This window comes from Quercus suber, unplaced genomic scaffold (assembly GCF_002906115.3).
Source record: "Quercus suber isolate HL8 unplaced genomic scaffold, Cork oak 2.0 scaffold_207, whole genome shotgun sequence".
Taxonomy (NCBI): domain Eukaryota; kingdom Viridiplantae; phylum Streptophyta; class Magnoliopsida; order Fagales; family Fagaceae; genus Quercus; species Quercus suber.
Genome location: NW_027069665.1, coordinates 720,751 through 743,359, shown reverse-complemented (window position 1 = coordinate 743,359; position 22,609 = coordinate 720,751). Strand labels below are relative to the sequence as shown.

General features: G+C 35.9%; 1 protein-coding gene across 1 annotated transcript; it reads right to left on the bottom strand.

Annotated features, from left to right (window-relative positions):
* Positions 1-5,356: 5,356 nt before the first annotated feature.
* On the bottom strand, positions 5,357-6,280 carry LOC136070070 (uncharacterized). The gene has a single exon (XM_065779424.1). It carries the CDS (start codon positions 6,278-6,280, stop codon positions 5,357-5,359), a length of 924 nt encoding a protein of 307 aa, XP_065635496.1.
* Between the last annotated feature and the right edge of the window lie 16,329 nt (positions 6,281-22,609).

Below are 22,609 nucleotides of genomic sequence, written 5' to 3'. Positions count from 1 at the left end.
TCCTCTATCACAAGTTTATCATCACAGGTTTTGTCAGTTGCAAAGAATGGGAACAACATCCCTCTTTGCTCAAAACACTCACAGACATCAAGAGTCTCACAGGTTCAGAACTCCATTACAGCTATTATGACTACATGGATGCCTTTGAGAAAGTTCTCTTTTGCCAAAACAAGAACTTTGATCATTCATGGTTCTTAATGTTTGATAAGAGGTTTTCCAATCCGATACCTTCATGGTTCTTAAAGTGGTGGAAAATGTTTGGTTTAGTACCCCAGATCTTCCTAGAACCTTTACAGGATGCCCTGAGGTATTTCAGCTCCAGACTTCAGACTTCAAGTCATGGTTCACAGTTCCCAGCAATTCTGCATATGATGGTCATGTACAGAATCCACTGGATGCAAAAATTTGTTTTGATGCAATGTTTTGAACATCTTTTTCTAAAACATGTTTTGCAGATTTACAATCAATCCTTATTAAAAACTTTTGATTCAAAAGATCACTTTGAAATTTTGAAATGCATAGTACTATAGATAAAATATCTTTTTTAATAGTACTATAATTAATCTGAGGGGGAGTCCAAATTCTTGAATGGAAATAGACAATCTGTTCAGGGGAATTAGGGCTAACACGCTGGAGGAGAATGCGACCATAACCAATGTTAGAGGCATCAGTCTAAACGATCTTGAAGGAATTTTTTGAGGGAATTCCTAAGCAAGGGGAGTCTTGACATATTTTTTGATTTCTTGGACAATGGTTGTGTGGGTTGGAGTCCTAGGAGGAGGATTAGCCCGAAGTCTATCAATAAGGGGTTTGCATTGCTACCTGAGATTCTGATAGAAATCTGCTATGTAGTTGAGAGATCCTAGAAATCTCCGAAACTGGGTTTTATCTAGGATTTCATCTGGAAACAAATTTGCAAATTGGATAGCTCTATCTATGGGTCTGATAACACCATGATGAATATCAAAGCCTAAGAATCGAACTTTAGTTTGAAAAAGTTTGACTTTGGGAGTTGAAACAACAAGACCATTGAGCTTGATGGTATGGAGAAATACTCTCAGGTGCTTCCAATATTGATCTAGGGATTTTGAGAAGATGAGTACTGTTGGGATTTTTGTATCTCATACAAAAACACACGCAGCGGAAGCAACAAAAACACGGATCTACTTCAATCATGAACGATAAACATGTAACCATGAATTACTAGAATCAAAGAATAGAAAGTGTACCTTGATGCAGTGGATTTTAAAACCAAACTTGAGAATACCTTCAATCTTCATCTCAATTCCACGTGGTGCCCAAGATGTGTGGTCTCTCAATCAGTCTTTTTGTACATAAACTCTCAAAGAAAAAACCTTCTTCTTCTCCTTGTGGAGAAAAACTGATTTCTTTTTCTTTTTATCTTATGTACGTTAAAACCATTCACTTAGTTTCTTTATTTAATAACACTTATTAAATAATGACTGATTCCTAATTGGGTTAGCCTTTTGGGCCTACCCAATTGGGCTTTAGTTTGTGGCTTGAGATGGGACCAAAGGGACCAATAAGACACTAGCTCCAATGGGCCTTGGGCTTTTCCGTCAACTCTTGACAAGTCCAAAGTTACCATTAATTATATTCAATACCACTATAAGAATATAATTGCACTCTAGGCCTTATCTATAAATTATTTCCCAAGACTTTATTATACATTCAACCCCTTCATTAAAATATTCGTAGTAATACAAAGTCATTAATATTGACTGCCACTTTGAAGGTTACTACATCTTAATCCTTGAGTACCCGGTTTAATCCTTTATGTTATTCATCATATATTTATGAAATCGAATTCCATAAATATATACTTTAGTAACTCTTTACTAAAGTGGTTGGGCCCAACACTCTGAATAACCAAACCCATTAAACTTATCTCAAGAGAATATTTTATATCTCCGTTAAGAGATTATGAATTCCATCTTGAGAATACATGTCCCATCAACACTAAATGCGGCTGCCCAACATACTGAGGTTTTGACCATAACTTATAGATCTCACTCCTGATATATCAAAGCAACCTACATCTCATGATCAGGTCCATTATTCTCTCAGGATTTAGAGTTGATGTAAATAGAAGTCGTGAGCTTTATTATTCATTTGACAGTCATTAGGAGAATAATAAATCTCACAGCGGTCCAGTTCAATATGTCTTAACTCTTAAAACATATCAACATACCAACTAGAAGTCTCCACTTCCATGATCAAGACAAATCATCTTAGTTGATATGTTATAGTCTTCGCAGATGAAATGCCCAATTTCATCACCGACTACGAACTAAAATTCTGAGTTTACAAAGAACTTGTGATTTATATCTTTCTGTGACTTTTCACATAAATCACATACTATGCATCTCATGGACTAAGATAATGTCCCATTAGTTCATAAATGGTCTCATGCAATTAAACAACTTAATTATTCATGACATGCCAATAAATTGGATTTTAGGGCACAAACCCTAACAAGTACATCATCAATGTACACAATTGCATGACTGGAGAATGGATTGAAATTCTCATTCATGATATTTTGGAATTCTGAAGGTGCATTTTTGAGACCAAAGGGCATTACATTCCATTCGTAATGGCCAAAGGGTGTGGAAAAGGTTGTCTTGTACCTATTAGACTCTTTGATTTGTATCTACCAAAAGCCACTCTTCATATCAAACTTATTGAAAACCACTACTCTACAGAGCCTATTAACTAAGTCTTTTTTGTTGGGAAGTGGGTACCTTACCCATTCTAAGACTTTTGTTAAGGGGCTTGTAGTTGATGACTAATCTAGGGACACCTCTTTCTATCTCAATGTTCTTCTGGACATAGAAGGCTGGGCAAGACCAAGGGGACCTAGATTTTCTGATGATTCCCTTATTAAGGAGATCCTTAATTTCAGCTCTACAGGTACCCATAAGTTCCTGGTTCATTTGGTTGGGTTGAGTTTTGGTTGGGATGTATTTTTCTTGGAAATCTTTGACATATGGGAGAGTAACTTCGTGCCCCTTTCCATGCCAAAAGGCTATGGGTAGATCAATGCAGACTTCTTGCTTAAGTTTTTCTTCAAACTTTCTGATCTCAGTTTGGATGTTTATACAAGCTAGCTGGTCCTCAACCATCTTGTATTTCAAATCCTCCTTAAGGTACTTAAGATGCTGGGTCTTGGCATTAATTAGGTTAAGGGTCTTGGAGACAGAAATTTCCTAGAGATTGCTAATCTCTTTAGGCTCAAGGCTCCTAAGAAACTTAAACTTAACTGGCTGGCCAAAAGGATGGGTAGTGATTCCTTCACTATTCGTGGTGAAAGGATACAACAGACACATGAATGGGTTTCCTAGAATCACTCTATCTATCATATTCTTAACAAAGACAAATGTGGTTTTGAAGCATGTGTTGTCCTGACACATGTGAGTTTTTGGGATTTCGAATTCAATTTGCATTTTTCCACCGCTTGTAGAAGTTAACATTTCTTTAGTCTTTTTGAAGTATTTAGAGGGAGTGATTCCTTCTTGAATGCAGTTGAGGTTAGCACTTGAATCTATTAAGGCAATAACCTTAAATTCAAAATCTTTGCCAATGACAATCCTGACTTTGGAGTGCTATTTCTGGAAGTTAATCCTACTGATGGTTTCTAAGAACTTCACACTGGATTGTTCTTGGACCATATCTACAGTGGGGTTAACTGTTTCATCAACTTCATCATCAGAAGGGTTCTGAAATGAGGGACTTCCCTCATTGCCTTGATGAGAAGTGTTTTCTAGATATTTAATCTTTTGATCAAGGAAATTGTGATCAACCCTAAGAATGGTTAGTTCTTGTTTAAGGGTTCTAACCTCAGACTTGGTTTTTGTAAGGTTGAATTTAATTAACCATTCTGTTGGCTTTATTCCATGCCAAATTTGCTTGTAATTGAGCATTTAGAAACCCTGTATTTAGGTGGGATTCATGTAAGGGTAGTGTGTGAGAGAGTGTGAAGAATTACTCAAGATTGTGCAGTGAAGCAGGGACTCGCGACTGGATCTCGCGGATAGCTTACGGCTTGCAAGCTGCCAGAAAATGCTCACGTGCTAAGCATGCAGAGAAGTTGAAGTTTCATGCTAGCTGGAGCACTACAGGACAAAAATTCTAGACTAGCCATTAAGTTACCTCGCGGCTTGAACTCGCGGCTCAGTCAAGTTGCGAGGCCAAGCCGCTAGCCATCTTTGTTTTGGAAAAATGACTATTCACATTCCAAACACCCACCACTATATATAAACCCTTATACCCACAAAATGTAGAGTGCTTTTAGAGAGAATTTTGAGAGAGAAACCCTAGAGAAAAACAAGATTAATTCATCCACAATCTTTACATAGAGACTTTTCAAATTTCTCTACTCTCACCCTCTCCATTGTTACATCCTTGAGAGGTTCTTACCCAAATCCTTTTCTCACCATACCCACATTTGTGAGAAGGCTATTTGGTGCTTTGAGAAGCAGTTAGGAAGGGACCAATGTTTATTGGTTGATGCTATGGGCTATAGCGGAATCCGGTAAGCTAAAAAAGATAAAGGTTTAGTGCAATCTCGTTGGAGTAAGAAGTTTGGAAGGCTAAGGTAGATTAGGTAGATTAGGCTTAGAGGGTCTTCTGCTGTTCATGTATCCCAACTTTATTCTTTAGTGGATTATTGACCGCTTGGAGGGCGGTGGAGAGGTTTTACACCGAGAGTTTTGGTGTCCTCTTCGATAACATATCATTGTGTTGTTCTTGTGTTTGCATCTCTCTTCTCTTAATCTTTGTCATTTAATTTCTGCTGTAGATGTGATTTTATTTGGTTTAGATTGTTTATCAATTCTGGTATAAGCTTATATTCATTTTCCGCACATACATTGTTTGATATTTAGTATGAATTGGTAATTTGTAATTTGGGGGGTCTAAACATTCATAGTGTTATATACACTATTTGAACATTCAGTTTCCTTGATTTCTCTTTGAAGGTCATTGACTGTAACTTCCTTCTTGGATTTGGTAAACCTATTGTAGATTTTTTCCAAATCAACTTTCGGTTCTAGAATCCTTGGTTTGGGTTTACTGGATTCCCTAACTAAGGTTTTATGGAATTCACTAAGCCTTTGAGCTTTGATGACTGGGTCGATCTATTCTATGACATCTAAGAGGAGTTCTTCTTGCTTAGAAAGACTATTGATAGTCTTGTTCCTACAACAACTATCTTTGCATAACATGGGTTCATCTTGGCCACTAGAGGTACTAGAGGAGGCTCTAGAGGATTCTGAGGGTGGCTGGTATATCTGACGGATCTTTCGGTCACTAGAACTATTGGAAGACTCACTTTCTAAGGGTCAAGTTCTAAGAGCTTAAAGATCTCATCCTTACTGGTTTGGTCACTAACTAGAGTGTTGATAAGGGATTTAGCTTTAGATGTACACTTTTTTCTGAAATGACCTCTCTTTCCACAGTTGAAGCATTTTCTTGATGCTTTTGGTATGGGTTTTCCTGTGGATTTGGATTTTCCTTTCTTATAGAAATCATCTTTGCTGTACTTCTGTTTTCTATAATACTTGGTTGCAGTTTTCTTCCTATGGAATTTCTTTGAGGATTCTTTGCCTCTGTATTTAGATTTTCTCTTGGGAGTAACTGAGGGTAAGCCATACTGTATACAGAAGTTTCCTACTTCGTATTTGGCTTTGCCTTTGCTGGCTTTGCTCTGGATCTTCAAATCTTTGCACATCTTCATTCCTTCACTCCGAATGGTGCTAGAGATATCTTTATAGGCCAGTTTATCGTAATCTATGACATCTAAGGGGCTACAAAAGGTTTCTTTGACCTTTTTGCCAAAAGGTTTGGGTAAGCCATTGATGAACTTCTCCTTCCAGAATGGAGAGTTATAATCACTTCTATGCATGACTTTGGTGGTAAATACATCTTCATACCACTTGAAGTCGCCAAGGGTTTTACATCTAAGGTTACTTAACTGGTCGTAAATCCTAGATGTGATGTTGCTAGGTTTTCCTACGAAGTGTTTCATGATTGTATAGATCAGGGTGTTGACTCTGTCGGGAATTCTTTTTCCTATGCATTCATCAAAGATGAGGAGACCTTCCTCATCTTTTTGGACTATGTGTTTGATGTCCTCTTTAGACGCTTCTGTTAGGCAGTTGTTCCACCATTGCAGAAGTTTTCCTACGAATCCTAAGGCTATGAGCTCTATGAACTCCGTGTGGGGACGTCTTTCATTTAGGTAGTTATTGGCTACCATGGTCATATACTAGATCTTGTTTAGGATTTCTTGTTCTGATTAACCATCTATGTTCCACTCTTAGAGTTTACCGAAAGACACTGAGAATTGGTTGCTAACATTCCTTTCCTCATACTGGAGGTCAGGAAGGGTAGGTCTAGGATACCAATTCTTGGTTAAGCTAGTTTGGTTGGGTTGGTGAAGCCTTTTCACCTCTAAACCTCGAAACTGGTTTTCTAGTTGTCTAATCTCCTTATCGTTGTTTGAGGAGGTTCTGCTGGAACTATTAGAGGCTGTGTGGATATCTATGACATTAAGTTTGAGTCGAGGATCAACACTGGTTGAAGTAGTAACTGGTGAAGGGGTGACTGGTTCCTTCTTCACAAGTTCTTCAAGCTTTTAGGTGACTATTTCTAAGGCTGTTTTATCCTTAGGATAACTACTATTTGCCTAGTTGTAGGAAGCTTGACCAAAGGCTTTTCTAGGGTTTAGACATGTTTACTAGGGTTTCTTGGCTGGAAGATAACCCTGTTTTCTATCCTATCAAGCTACTTTCCTATAACACCTAAACACTAGTTGGTATAGTTGTTTTGCTCTATCACCTTATTGACTATTTTTTCCTCATTTGTAGGACACTTGAGGGGAGAGGCAACTACATCACTTCCACGATGTTTGAAGGTTATGGCTTCCTGGGTTGGGTGACTAGACTGAACAACTTCCTTGTTACCTTTTGTTCGGGACATATTTTTATGTAATTGGCATATCCTTTGACAAAATGCACTTTACTTGTATTTTGGTAAATCTAAGTAAGTTCAAGATAATCATCACAAGTGGTTAAATTGAAAACATGAAGATTACTCAAGAATTGCTCAAGAAAAGTGCAATTTTCAGGTCTCGATACCTCCTCGACAGAATCTCGATCTGTCGAGATTCATTAAAGCTCGATAGATGTCTCGATCGATCGAGCTTACGGATTTTCAGATTATAGCCACAATTTTTTTATTCTAATAGGCTATTTGTTTATGGGTTTGTATAATCCTTATTGGACTAGAAAAGCCCAAGGTTTGTGTAAACCTATTTGGAATAGGAGAGCCCATTAAGTTCCTATTTAAAGGAGGTGGGAAAAAGAAAAACCTAACCCTAGAGAGCTTCATAAGGTTTTCCTTTTGAAACCCTAGCCTTCTCCTACAGAAGAAATAGTTCTTGCTGCGTTTCTTGTACACATTTGGGTTCTGTAACCAAGCAAAGTCTCTTGCACCAACATTGAAGATCTTATTGGTGTTTCTATGGAAGCTGCTGCAAATCAACTACAACAATCAAAGGGTTGCTATGGAGTTAGTCACGTACTAGGATTCGTGCAAAAGAGTAAGCCGCGTACTGGGATCCACGTATCAAATTGGTTAGTCACGTACTTGGGAGCCATGCATCAAAAGACGGAACTGTCATTACAGATTAAGTCCAATTGGGTATTGGGGTAAGGGTTTAACTGTAGGTTGGTAAGGTACTTGGGATTCCTTTACTTGTAACCGCTTGATTTGATAATAGTGGAGTTTTGGGAGTGGTAGCCTGAAAATCACCAGGTGGGGTTTTTGCCGCGAGGTTTTTCCCCATTCGTAAACAAATCACTGTGTCATTTAATTTCCGCTGCATATTTAGTTTATTGGTGATTTGTTTGTGCTTCCTTGCAATTGCATGATAAATTGATTAATCAATAACTTGGCTAATTAATTAATTAGTTTAATCATAAGGGGTCATTCAGTTTGTGGCCTATCACCTTTGTTGTCTTCTATGGTCTAGTTGGTTTTGGTGATGATATATATATATATATATATATTATATTGGGGCTCTTTCAAGTTGGTCATCGTGTTTTCTTAGCAGTCAAATTGGTCCTCATATTTTTGAGCTTCAAATCAACTTAGTCACCGCTGTTGTTTAAGTGACAGAAAATGCCTATGTAGCTAACTAATTGCACAATTGGCATACTTCAACTTTGCGTGGCTAATAAAATGAATATAAAAAAGTTTAATTGTTATTTAAAAAATCCACACCATAAAATTAATATATATATATATATATATGTATGGACACGTTTTGCAACCCAAGCCCAAAATGTAAAGGGATGTAGGCCTAGTGAGCCTAGTACAATAAATTTGTTGAGAGTGTGTCAAAGAACTAGACCCTAATGAATTTGATAATGGCTAGTATGGGTTCAAAAGGTGATCAAGCAAGAACAAAGAACATAGAGCTAAATGAATTCACCGTCTGAGGAGGTTAGTCTCCATATAAATTGATTAAACTGGTTACAAATCCAATTTTGATGGTTATAGTGTTCTCTCATGAATTTTTGATCCCCCCCCCCCCACATAGAGGGTCTCTCACATTATATAGATCCCCTTGGACTGTCTTGATCCTACACTTGTTGATCACTTGAGCCCTTACTTGAGTGCCTGTCCCATCAAACACTCTTTTTGGCGTTCTGTGAGTTGTGGTAGCCAAGACAGCACTGTTCAGGGGCCCTCTCCACATAAATGCGGTCAGAAAAGTAGTTACGGTGCATTCAATGCGGTGGTGGCAGCTTTCCCTTTGATATTCTTTGGTTCCCTTCCTTCTTGTATGTTTGTGAGGCACGTCCCTATCGCTGGAGCCTCTTGGAAGGCCACTTTGATCTATAGGATCTATATCTGATTTGCGTTTAGCTTATTCAAGGAGATATTCCTCCTTGGACCACCTTCCCATTCGCATCTTGCTCATTAAGTCCTGAGTCTGAACCACTAATTACTATTCGTTTGTCCTCGGACTACTCATGCTCTCGGCCAAGGCCCAAGACCCAATATATGATTTGGGCCCTTAACCCTACAATATATATATATATATATGTATAGAAATATTAATTCCTAATTTTAAAGATAAATAAAAATGAATTAAAAAAACTATCTCAGCCTACAATATTATTTTCTTTCAATTTCCTGACTACCAAATACATTTAATACCACCATTTTCTTCCAAAACCCACAATCTAACATCACAACCCAATCTCGGAAACCAATTGAGATTTTTTCAATGTTTATGCTGCGTTTGGTTGCAAAGAAAAGAAAAAGAAAATTTGACCTTAGAGTTTTACTATTTATTAGTTTCACTTTATTTATGTTTTCTTTTAAGAAAAAAAAAATCATAATTTCAGATTATTATTATAATTTTATGATTCAGTTTTTTTTTTTTTTTAATATAAATGGTGACATGAAATTTTTTAATTTAAATTTAAATTTATTATTTTATTAATCACGTAAGCTTTAAGTTTGCCAAATGTGCAATCCTTTAACCATGTAGTCATTTTTCATCATTGAGATGACGATAGAGACTAAATTGGCTAGATGTTCAAAAATAAGAGGACTAACTTGACCACTGAGAAAACATGAGGCTCAACTTGAAAGCACTCCCAAAACATAGGGATGAAAGATGTATTTTTGCCGATCTATTATGAAAAATAAATAGATTTTAAACACAATAGCATTTGCTATAACTTCAATCACAACTTATGTGGTCAACCATGACACTTTTAGACAGACCTACTTTTTTTTTTCTATGACTCACAGTCAAATACCTGAAATTTGCACTAAAAATGATGGCACAAAAGCTGTGAGCCTATACTTTTCCAAGTAAAAATTCATGTGAGAGATGTTACATTACATATATGTACGGTTATTTATAATTCCACTTGGGAGACAAGGGATCGAGATGACCTATTCGTGACTCCTCAAAAATTGCTATGGCCCCATAGGGTCCATACCTTATTCAAGTCTCCTTAAAAATTGGGTGTGCAATTGTTGTAGCTTCTTTTCAAGTCTGCCTTAAAAACTGTTTGACTTCAAAGTTGCCACCACATTTTTGGTGGTGTGTCAATTTTTTCTTTTTGAGAATATTTGGTGGCAACTTTAAGGCAACCGTGTTACAGTGCAAAATAGGTTGTAAACAAAAACTCGAGGGTGAGTTTCTTATGGAGTTATGGATAGAAACGGAAAACAAGATCTCAACTCTTTATAATTGCTCTTGAAAATTCAGTATAAAACGAGTTTGTAAATTAAATCAAAGAGCTTTTATAATGAGCCGTGTGTTAGAATCAAATCCTTTTACTCCATATTTCTCATTTTGTTTAATTGTGAAATGTATCTTCCCACACGACAAAGATCATAAATTTCTACTAGCTTATCCTATAAATTCGAACTCAACAATACTTAGTCTTATAGCCTGATAAATTATTATTTGTCCTAAAAGTTTACATTGTAGGATTGAGGTGAAAAATGAGTGGACAAAGAATTGTTGGGAAATTTAGACCCCGGTATATATAATTAACAAGTTTTAAATCCAAGTTGTTAATTAAATTTATTATGAATAAAACTTGTTAAAACAAACAAATATCAATATCATGTCAAAATTATGCAGCGGAAAAATAAATAAGACAAGATATGATGACTTAGGAAAACCAATGAAACAAACTAATTTCATAGTAAAAAACCTGGGAGGAAACCTTCCCAAAAAGTAATCCACTATAGGTATAGGGTTGTGAGAAAATAAACCTTACACATACATGTCATCATGGGTCGAAAATCAGATTTGAAAATTTGAATTCCCTAACCTCGATCGATCAGGAGGTGTCGAGATTTAAACTTCAACAGATACAGCTATCTAGAAGCTGTCGAGGAGCTATCGAGGAGACAGGAGCTTTCTCGATCGATTCACCAGCTGTCGAGAAGGTGTCGAGCTATCTGTCTAGCATTAATGAACAACTTTTCTTCACTTGTTTCTTGGTCCAATCTTCATGGCTTTAATACTAGACTTGAACAACATGTTTCTTGAAGTATTAAACACATCCTAGATCTATTCAATTACAAGTAAAGTGCGTTTTGTCAAAGGATTAGCCAATTACATAAAATAATGACATATGTTCTTAACAAGTGAAACACATATGTCCTAACAAGAATTAAAGTATTAAAGTGGAGAGAGAATATACATTTTCCATTGTTTGGTAACGTAAAAAATGAAGGAGAAAACCGGTGGTCTTAGGTGTTTTTCACCTAGGCCCCACCAAAAGCAAATCTCTTAAATTATGAGAGAAAATAAATTGAGAAATGGGGCATGAGAGGGAAAAGAACCTCCATTTGTTTTGATGAAAAACCTTTTATGAATATAGTTTTCTACGTTTTATTGTGTTTGATAGCATTAGAGAAAAAAAAAATGTAATTATCTTTGATCAACGACAAATCTTATGGAAAATGAGAAGTGTTACATCTATAAAATTTTTAGAACACTTAAATAAAAAATCTTAGATGGAAATTGTTATTGGTTTTAATTTGAATCCATCACTAAAATTACATTTTTACTCATTAATAATAGTCAAAAACAATTTGCCAATAAATATTTGTTTTAAAAATGTTGTCAAAATGTTATGGACACAATATTTTTCATTAAGAATATAACTTGTTTTTTAGAGATTGTTTTCCACTAAAAGTAAAAAAAAAATCTATCTCATGCCATGCTAGATAAAAGAAGTTAAATAAAGAAAGTTAAGAGGCAATATGGAAATTATTGAAAACAACTCTATCTTATTTTTGAGGATCCTACCAAATACAGAAAAATGAGATAATTTTCCAAAAAATACTGTCAAATATAGGAAAATGAGATAATTTTCCAAAAATATACTTTTTGAAAAAGGGTAAACTACTTATTTGCTCCATAACCTTTGTACTGTGTACCAATTTAGTCATTGATCTTTTAAATGTGTCAATTTGGTCTATAATTTTTTGGTATTGTATCAAAATTATCTCTACCCTTAATAATAAAGTGAGAATTTTCCATCCATCAAAGACCAAATTGACATAATACCAACAGGTTAGAGATCAAATTTACACACAAAATAAAGATTAGAGATCAAATATGTAATTCACCCTTTGAAAAGTGATTTATTTTTTAGAAACATTAATGTTTAAACATATTGTACCTTCTTTTACTTCTTTATGGTTTTGTTTTCGGCTAAATTTTTGTTGTTGAAGAAAATAATAAAAGCTTCATTTGTCTTATGTCTTTATGCATGGTTAGGTTGCGTTTGTCATTGGTTTAAAAAAATAATTTTTTTTTTTTTTACTATTTAACTTATTTTTTCTACTATTAAGCTTATTTTGTTATTATTCATAACCCCATTGCATTTTCTGGTACTATTCACGAGTCTAACTATTTTAGCTACTTTTTAGTTTTATTTACAGTAGTTTTAGCAAAAAGTTTTTAGTTTTAGCTAAATAACCTGGACCAAATTGACATAATACCTATAGGTTAGAGATAAAATTTACACACAAAATAAAGATTAGAGATTAAATAGGTGATTCACGGGGGAATTTGCAGACCAACTGTGTAAAGCTTAACAATGTTGTAAGTTAAGCAATGCTTGGAAAGAGTATGAAAAATTGCATCTTGAGTTTTAGAAACTCGAGATCCATATTGAAACTTGAGTTCCAAAGACTCCCATTGCAAGTGTTTTGCTGGTGAGTTGGACTGAAAATGCCACATAGATCTCGAGTTTTAGAAACTCAAGTTCTATGCAAATAAAGTTTTAGTGTGATCGCCCCTATAGTGGCGTTTTTAAGTCTTATAGTGACGTTTTAAAGTCCTATAGTGGCGTTTTCCTGCAAAATTTTTTCATAGGTGATCAATACTAGGTTCAGGGAGCCCTATAGTGACGTTTTAAAGCCCTATAGCGGCATTTTTCTGTAAAATTTTTTTATAACTCGATTTTTAAGCCCTATAGCGGTTTTTATGGAAGTTCCACGTGGATTTTTCCCCCCCTCAGACCTATCCACTTACAAATCGAGACTTAAAAACTCGATTTTTGTCTTGGAACTCGAGTTTTAGACACTCGAGATGCTAGTTTCCCACATTCTTTCGAAACCGGGCAACTAACGATATTGTTAGATACCTTTTTGTTATTTGGCAAGGGTGTTCAGTAATTCACCCTTTGAAAAGTGATTTATTTTTTAGAAAACGTTAATGTTGAAACATATTGTACCTTCTTTTACTTCTTTATGTTTTTGTTTTCGGCTAAATTTTTGTTGTTGAAGAAAATGATAAAAGCTTCATTTGTCTTATGTCTTTATGCATAGTTAGGTTGCATTTGTCATTGGTTTAAAAAACCAGTTTTTTTTTTTTTTTTTTTTAGCTTAATTTTGTTACTGTTAAGCTTATTTTTGTTATTATTCATAGTCCTATTGTATTTTTTGGTACTATTCATGAGTCAAATTATTTCAGCTACTTTTTAGTTTTATTTATAGTACTTTTAGCAAAAAGTTTTCAGTTTTAGCTAAATAAGTTGTTCTCAAATGGACTCTTAGTACCCATTTGGATACTAAGTCTACGTTCCACGTCCAGCGTTTCACTTTTTTTTTTTTTTGAGAAGAGCGTTAACAGAGTTCCAGTGGGTCCTGTGCACTGTTTATGGGACCCACAAACCTCTTTTTTCAACAAAATTTTCATTAAAAATAGGTCTCACGGCATTATTTACACATTTAAAAATTATTTTACTACAGTGTTTTCAGTTTTCAACAAAATAAGTGGTATCCAAACGAACCCTTAGAGTGCAATTTCTTTCTCTCATATTACTAAGTTTTATAATTAATTTTTTAAAGTTATTTTACTTAAATAATTGTGATATCATCATGTAAGGTTGGGTTTAAGTTACACCTAATGTAACTCTATACAATATTACACTAACTAATAACTTGTTATTGAATTCATATTTTGAAAATCCTACCATTGGACTGTATGTTTTATATGTTCTTAACATGCATGCCAACTTTCATGCTAATTGGATGTTAATTACCATTTGATCCATAAACTCATATTTTATGCATTATTTTAAACTATCTTGAATTTAAACAATTGATTGATGATAAAGCTATTTATCTTTAATTACTTTGAAATTTTGCAAGCATAAAGAATATTTGAAGATAATATAATCCAACGGTGGATTTATCAAATTTGTATCCAACTAAAAATTTTTGAGTGACGTAACATTACTTATAGTCACATCAAGTGTGAATGTTCAATTAGCGTATAAAACACTATAAACATTTAGACCCTCAATTACAATATTCTTAATTCAAGCTTAATGTCAAACAATATATGTGCGGAAAATAAACACAAGCTAATAATAGAATTAATAAACAATCGAAACCAATTAAAATCACATTCACAGCAGAAATTAAATGGCAAAGATTAAGGGAAGAGAGATGCAAACACAAGGACAACACAGCAATGTGTTATCGAAGAGGAAACCGAAGCCCTCGGCATAAAACCTCTCCACCGCCCTTCAAGCAATCAATAATTCACTAAAGAATGGAGTTGGGATACATGAACAGCAGAAGACCCTCCAAGCCTAATCTACCTAGTGTACCCTCCAAGCTTCTTACTCCAACGAGGTTGCGCCGAACCTTTGTCATCTTTAGCTTACAGGATTCTGTTATAGCCCATAGCATCAACCAATAACTATTGGTCCATTCCTAACTGCTTCCCAAAGCACTAAATAGCCTTCTCACAGATGTGGATATGGCGAGAAAATGATTTAAGTAAGAATCTCTCAAGGATGTAACAATGGAGAGGGTGAGAGTAGAGGAATTTGAAGAGTCTCTATGTAAAGATTGTAGATGAATCAATCTTGTTTTTCTCTAGGGTTTCTCTCTCAAAATTATCTCTAGAAGCTCTCTAAATTTCGTGAGTATAAGGGTCTATATATAGTGGTGGGTGTTTGGAATGCAAATAGTCATTTTTCCAAAACAGAGCTGGCTGGCGGATTGGCCTCGCGACTTGACTGAGCCGCGAGTTCAAGCCACGAGGTAACTTAACGGTCAGTCTGGACTTTTTGTCCTGTAATGCTCCAGCTAGCATGAAACTTCAACTTCTTCGCATGCTTGGCACGTGAGCATCTTCTGGTGGCTTGTAAGTCGCGAGCTACCCATGAGATCCAGTTGCGAGTCCCTGCTTCACTGCACAATCTTATGCATTTCTTCACACTCTCTCACACACTACCCTTACATGAATCCCACATAAATACTGGGTTTTTAAATGCTAAAATTCAAGTAAATTTGGCATGGAATAAAACCAACAGAATGGTTGATTAAATTCAACCTTACAAGGTGTAATATAAATATATAATAAGTAACTTTTAAAACATCATTAGTCCATGATCAATTATGCATATATATTATATTGTGTGTATCTATCTTATATACTACTAAAAACATTATGAGTAACTTTTTCTTAAGAAAAAAATCTTATGTAATACAAACATGAGAGTAAATTCATATAAATTACACTTTCCATCCCCTCATTTTTTTTTTCAACCAAACAAAAGAAATTTATATTAGTGTTTTAAATTTCTTTTTTAATTTATTTCACTTTTCCATCCTTCTAACTAAGCACATACAATATGGTGGAAAACTAAAATGTTTTTTATTTTTATATTTTTCTATCCTTCCAACATTTTCTATTCTCTTATTTTTCCATCATCTTGACTAAACAAGGTGTTAAGTAGTTAAAAAATTATAAATTAATTATTTAACAATTATTCTAATGGAAGATTGCACGTGTGGAATCGTGCCAAACACCAATTGTGAGCGATGGTGGGCTACAAGACGATGTGGCTTCTAATTTAAATGATGAGATTGTTTTGCTAGACAAAAAAGGCCATTGTTTGAGCTCCCATGACGTTTCTAGTGAAGATAGTATGGAAATAGATTAGTTAAAGAAATTAAGACTTGCTTAATATGTAAACGTGGACAGGTGGGTTTGTAGAGAAATTGGCTGCCCAATTGCTCTCCATAAGAAGTGTGCTAGTTGCGAACCTAAATTTAATGACTTCTACTGCCCCTGTTGTTATTACAAACAAGCAATAGTTACAGTCTTACAGATTCAACAATTGAGGGAAAAGGCTATGGTGGCAAAGAAAACTTTATTGAATGCTGTAGGTACAAATGCAGAAAGATGGGGAAGCTAAAAGGAAAGAGCCCTTAAGAATTGGCAAGATGATGGTGGTGTCCATAAGGATTCTGTTCTAGTGGGGGGTCAAAACAATGAAAGGGATGGTGTACAATTAACCACCCATGCCATTATCAACATCAGTTAGTGGTTGATGATGAAGTGCAAGCAAATCCTTCTGCACCCATTGCCAATGATAGTATTATTCATAGAGAAGAAAGATTTGCACTGGAGATTTAGGCCATCTGGAAATCCATAACAAAAGAAAATTCCAATGAGGAAAACATTTTCTATGCATATTAGTCAGAATTTGCAGAAGATGAAAAATTACAAGCGGAGGTATCATGACAAATAGATGACAGTCACGACGGGGAAATTGTTGAAGATGAAGAGCAGGCAGAGCCTTTGAGTACCAGCTACGTAGATAAAGAGATGATTGTAGTAGGTGCACTTTATGCATCAAAAGAAGGATCTCAGGATGGTCTAAAGGTAATTAGAGTAATGCTAGGGATGCAACATTTTGTACAACATTTTTCACAAGCGCTAACATAGCTTAAGAGCAATCACATTACTGGTTGTGGTTGCAAAAATTTGCAAAATACAAAAAGTGCTCAATTTTGCACATTTTGAACCAAAAAACACTCACATCAGTACTTGTAAAAATCTGCAAATATACAAAACTACTACAGTAACCGTGCATATATGCATGGTTACTGTTCATGTGCACATGATTTTTTAATTATTTTTTTCTCTCTCCCCTTCATCTTGCTCTCTCATTTGTCTTCTTCTCACAACAAGGAAAGAAAGAGGTGGGTGGGGCCATGTGGGTAGTGGTTTGCTTGATATAATTAAAAAATTAAAGAAATATTATTATTTAAATAAAATAGATGATAGAATAGATAAATTGATGTGAGTGTTTTGTAAAAGTGGATGTGTAAAATAGAAAAAAATATGTTTTTTCTTGTAAAATAGACAAGAATTTTGCATGGACTGATGCGGTTGTTCTAATGTGATTAGAATAATATTACTTTCACTCGAGTTCACCGCTTATACTATTTATATTATGCATCAAACATAATGGATTATGTCAACAATTGTGAAAAGAAGGTGCGCCTCTAAACTTATTGTTTGAAGAATGGGCAAGATTTAAGTACAGTACTTAGGTGCTGTTCCTTAGGTTCCCCTCTTAAAATTCTGCCATGTGGATTTTTTGTTATGAGATGGAAGTGTATTTTTTAGTTAAGTAGTCACATGTCTGAATCTTAAGAGGAGAACCTAAGAAACAGCACCTAAAGTACTATACATAAATTTTGTCCTTGAGGAAAACCATGGTAGTAGGAAGGTTAAAGAACAAATGCAGCCAGAAGCACTAAAGGTGGCTTATGCTAGTGTTGGATTTGGAACTAATTGATTTAGATACAGATACACTCTTAACTTTAGGCTTCTTGGAAAAAATTGACATTTTTAATCTTCCAAATTAGAGGAAAATTTGTTCAAAATAATAGGTGTTAAGTTAGATTGGGCTAGTTCATGGTTGAAGCTTCAGACACTCATGTTAGAAGTTGGATCCTGATGAGGATAATTTTTGATTGATTGACACAGGGTGCAAAACCTTCCCAATACTATCGTCGGTCTCTTACCTTAACTGATCCTAAGGGGATGACCGACCCCATGGGTTGTCGGGTCAGGATGGTGGTGGCGATCCACTCCCCAATACCGATGACCCATCACCCTAGCGTTTCTTATGGGACTCGCGTGGGGCCCACTCATATGTCCCTACATGGAAATGACTTGCACACCATGACGAAAGGTTGTATCACACAATTAGATCTCCTATATATGGGAAGATGATCCCTAATATCTTGGGATCCTTTTCTCTATAAGGAAATTCTCCCCGTATCAAGGGATTTGAGTAAGCTTTCCGCTACTATATAAACAACAAACCCTAACCTTGTTGAGGTATGTGAATTCTCCCTAACTTTGGTACTCTAGAGTTTTTAGAGATTCTTTTATCATTGACTTAACCTTCAGAGGGTCTTTGGCCAGCTCCCCACCAGTGCTCTCTATTTGGTTCTTTTCTTTTGTTCTTTAGGTGCACCCATTAGCATGTATGTAGACAATCAACTCACTGACAATTTTTGTGCATCATTAGATCCAATGATGGTTGTAGCTAGAGGATGCCAAGATAGAGGGGGATTGAGTCTCAGAGAAGTAGACACCCCATTTTACAACCTGCATTTAATTTAACCTCATAAAGAGGGTAAAATGGTAATTTCACACCCAGAGGTAGCATCTTAATTCTAGCCGTTTGATCCTTAATATTTCCTTATCAAAATGACTGGTCATGGGCTTTTAATTTTAGGTGCTTTCCACCTGTAGTAGAGTTTTCATATATATTTTTTCATAGTCTTTCAACTTACTTTTTGCAATGGTTAGATATTTATTTATTTCTTTTCTTTTCTTTTAGAATAGGTAATAAAAGAACCTTTCTTGAATAGCTAATAATGTAGACACCCCATTTTTGCAACTCCCATTTGACCTAACTTGTATTGCATTGTATATCATCACTATCTCATGTCTTCAAGGCAAGACTGTAATTTTGGTAATTTAATCTCCAAATACATTTGATAAAACAAATTTTGTGATCATGACAATCAAGAGGATAGTTCATGAGCATTAATTGGACCACCAAATTAAAAGATATCAATGAAATAAGTTTTAATGGTTAAGTGCACTTGCATGAATCAAATTTTGATCATAGGTAATTATGATTGGCCTATTTTTAGTCCAATTTAAATTAAATGATGTGTCATAATCCTATTGACTGAGGGTAGGATTTATGGTGAGATTGCATGCACCAAATTTAATCCAGGTCAAAGCATTTATTGATTTCCAATAGAATAGAAAAATATTGATTAATTATATAAATAAATAAATAATTATACATTTTTTTTGGAATTAATTTACTGAGAAAAAGGAATTCAAAATTCGGAGGAAATTAAGTTTATATTGAAAATGTAAATAAACGAAACAAAATAGGAAAAGATCTAGAGGTTCTGAGATCAAGTTGGCACTTGGTCAGAACCTCTAGATTTTCTTCCTTGTTCTATTTGACTTGCTCCCCCCATAAGTTGATCTTAATTCTTACATTTTTTTTGCTAAAAAAGCCTAAATTTTCCTAAGTCCCACATTACTTAGTGTAAAGTTATTATTTACAGTTATTTGTTTTTGTTGGCTTATATTCTGTGCCAAATATGATTGTAATTATATTCAATTTGTTGTACCTTGTATTTGTTGTGGGATTTCTTTGTAAGGATTATGTGTTAGAAAGAGAGAGTGTGAAGACTCAAGCATTTGAAGATTGAAGAATTCTCGCGGGTGTCTTATGACTTAGCTTCCTGCGAAGTGATACATGTGCCCTGCACATGCTGGAATGCGAAGATTCTGTCCAGGTGGAGACAGTTGTGTCTCACGAGTATCTCGCAGGTAAGACCTTCCCGCGAGACACCTGTGAGGCATTCTGTTCTGCCAGCCTGCCTAACCTGGGTCACACTTTTTGTACCCACACTATTTATACCCATATTACCCACATTTGAGATGAGAGCCTCTGAGAGAAAAACCCTAGCCAAACACGTTGAGAGTTAGAGATTGTTATACTCACAATCCTCTACACATTTGTTTTGAGAATTTCCTCATCTCCTACCTCTTCATTTCCATACCATTGAGAGGTTGATAGCCCAAACACTTATCATACATTTTCAGAGTGTGAAGTGATGTTTTGGTGCTACTGGGAAGCATTAGAAGAAGCCGATGATGGCAGATGCAACATGGAGCTTGTTACGGGATCTGGAGAACTAAGACAAGACACGGTTCCGAGAAGCCTTGTTGGAGTAGGAGCTTGGAGAGCTTAGGTACATCGAGTAGATTAGGCTTGGAGGGTCTCTTGCTAACCCATATATCCCAACTGATTGTCTAGTGAATCGATTTTCGCTTAGAGGGCGGCAGAGAGGTTTTTCTTCGAGTTCTTCAGTTTCCTCTTCGATAATACGTCTCGGTGTTATCTGTGTTTGCATTTCTCTTCCCTACTCTTGTTCATTTCATTTTTTTTGTTGTGTTACTTTAAATATGGATTAGAGTAGTTGTTGTGCTTATACGCTTGTATTTACACTATTCCACACTTAGTACTAAGTTAGTGTAAAATCAACCAAGCCGTAACTTTAATTTGGGGGTCTAAATCGCTCATGTGTTTACGACACATTTCCAAGCTTTCAATTGGTATCAGAGCGGGTACACTCGCTATGGTTTAAATACCTGAGTGTGATCCTTGACTCTTTTTGAGATGGATAGGTCTCAATCCCTAAATGTTCCACCATTTTTTGATGGTAACAATTATGCTTTTTGGAAAGTCAAAATGAGGGCATTTTTATGCTCTATTGATGATACCGTTTGGGATGCGGTTGAAGTAGGTTGGACCAGGCCGGAGGCTACAAAATCCACTTGGGATAAGGCAGCTCTTGCGGTGGCTAATGCTAATAGTAAAGCCTTAAATGTTATTTTCTGTGGCGTGTCTCCAGATGAATTCCACAGGATATCTCACATGATAGTTGCTAAGGAAGCTTGGGAGATTTTGGAGACTACATATGAAGGTACAAAGAAGATTAAGGACATAAAGTTCCAGATGCTTACCACCAAATTTGAAGAGCTCAAGATGGGTGATGATGAATCGTTCGATTCGTTCTATGGGAAGCTCAACGAAATTGTAATTGCTAAGCTCAATCTAAGGTGGTGAGAAAAATCTTGAGGTCCTTACCGGAGAGCTTTCGAGCAAAAGTCACAGCCATAGAGGAAAGCAAAGATTTGGATGAAATTAAGATCCAAGAGCTCATTGGGTCTCTTCAAACGTATGAACTTGGACTGCCTTCCCATAAGACGAGTAATCACTTGCTCTCAAAACCATCACCGAAAGAATGAATGATTCCTTCGAAGAAGATGGAGTGGAGAAGGAAGTAGCATTTCTTGCAAAGAACTTCCGCAAATTTCTGAAGATGAAGAACAGTGGGAAACCATTCAACAGAGGGAAGTTTTCATTTTTAAGAGGTGATAGGAAAGAGTTTAAGAGGAAAGAGGGGAAGGATTCTCAATCTCCTTCAGACATTGTGTGTTATGAATGCAAAGACCATGGACATCTCAAGAAAGAGTGTCCAAATTATCTAAGAGGAAAGTGTAAGACGTATGCCACAACGTTGAGTGATTCAGATTCTTCAAATTCGGATTCTAAAGAGAGCTGTGACGGAGAAGGAAACTACTCCGCATTCATGACCATTGCTCATGTGGATTCCTCAGATGATTTGAGTGCATTTGTGAAGGAGCTTGGTGAGCACTCTGATTTGGAATCAATCAGAATAGTTGAGGAATCTAAAGACGAGGTAGACGGAGAAGAAGTAGGTCTGCAAGAGACTTATAATTCCCTCCTTGAGAAGACCGGTGGATATGCAAAGGTGGCTAATGCAGCCATCGAAAAGATGAAGAGGGCTGAGGAGGATTACAAAAGCCTTCTGATGCGATATAAAGAGGTAAAGTGTGAGATTGAAACACTAAATGGTGAGCTATCAGAAGCTTACACAAAAGTGAGATTTCTTGAGCAAGAGGTAGTGCAAGCACAAGCCAAGATAGAAAGAGTCTCTTCCAAGAAGGTAAATGATGTTATTTCATCTCAGAAACACGCTTAGACAAGTCCGGACTGGGATATACCGGAGAGAGCAGCTCATCAGCCAGTGTCACCAAAGAAGTGAAGTTCGTGAAGGCCAAAGATACGGTTGTAGAAGAGCCGACACCTGAGAAAGTTAAGGCTGAAAAGAAGAAGAATGTGGCTGATCAACGGGTGTTTAATTAGTCCCGTAATCAATCAGAAGCTAGATTTGGATCTAGAGGAAGATCATTTCCAAGATCTCAATAGGGTCCTAGAACGAACCATGTGTGTCACTTTTGTGGATTACAAGGACATACAAGACCCAAATGTCATAAGCTGAGAGCATTGAACAATGCAAGTGCTCCTCGGTTACGAGGAAGGAGAAATGACGAGAGGACTTAGGGTGGTGAGCAACCAAGAAGTCAAAACTGTGATCTCGGGATGATGGACATGATGAAGATGATTGGTGCCTTTACTAATTGTTTGGAAAGCTTTACAGGGAGGTTTGAAAGTCCTAACTCTCGTACCCAATCCGTCAAGGATATCACCCCAAATGCACGTGATGTGTGGGTGAAGAGGGGTACTCATGCATAAGCATTATAACATGTCCATGGACTAATTTTTTCAATGATTAGGGACATTTG

What these genes read in the sequence shown, in the direction of transcription:
- LOC136070070 (XM_065779424.1), bottom strand. Translation starts at nt 6,280, where the DNA reads ATGGTAGCCAATAACTACCTAAATGAAAGACGTCCCCACACGGAGTTC.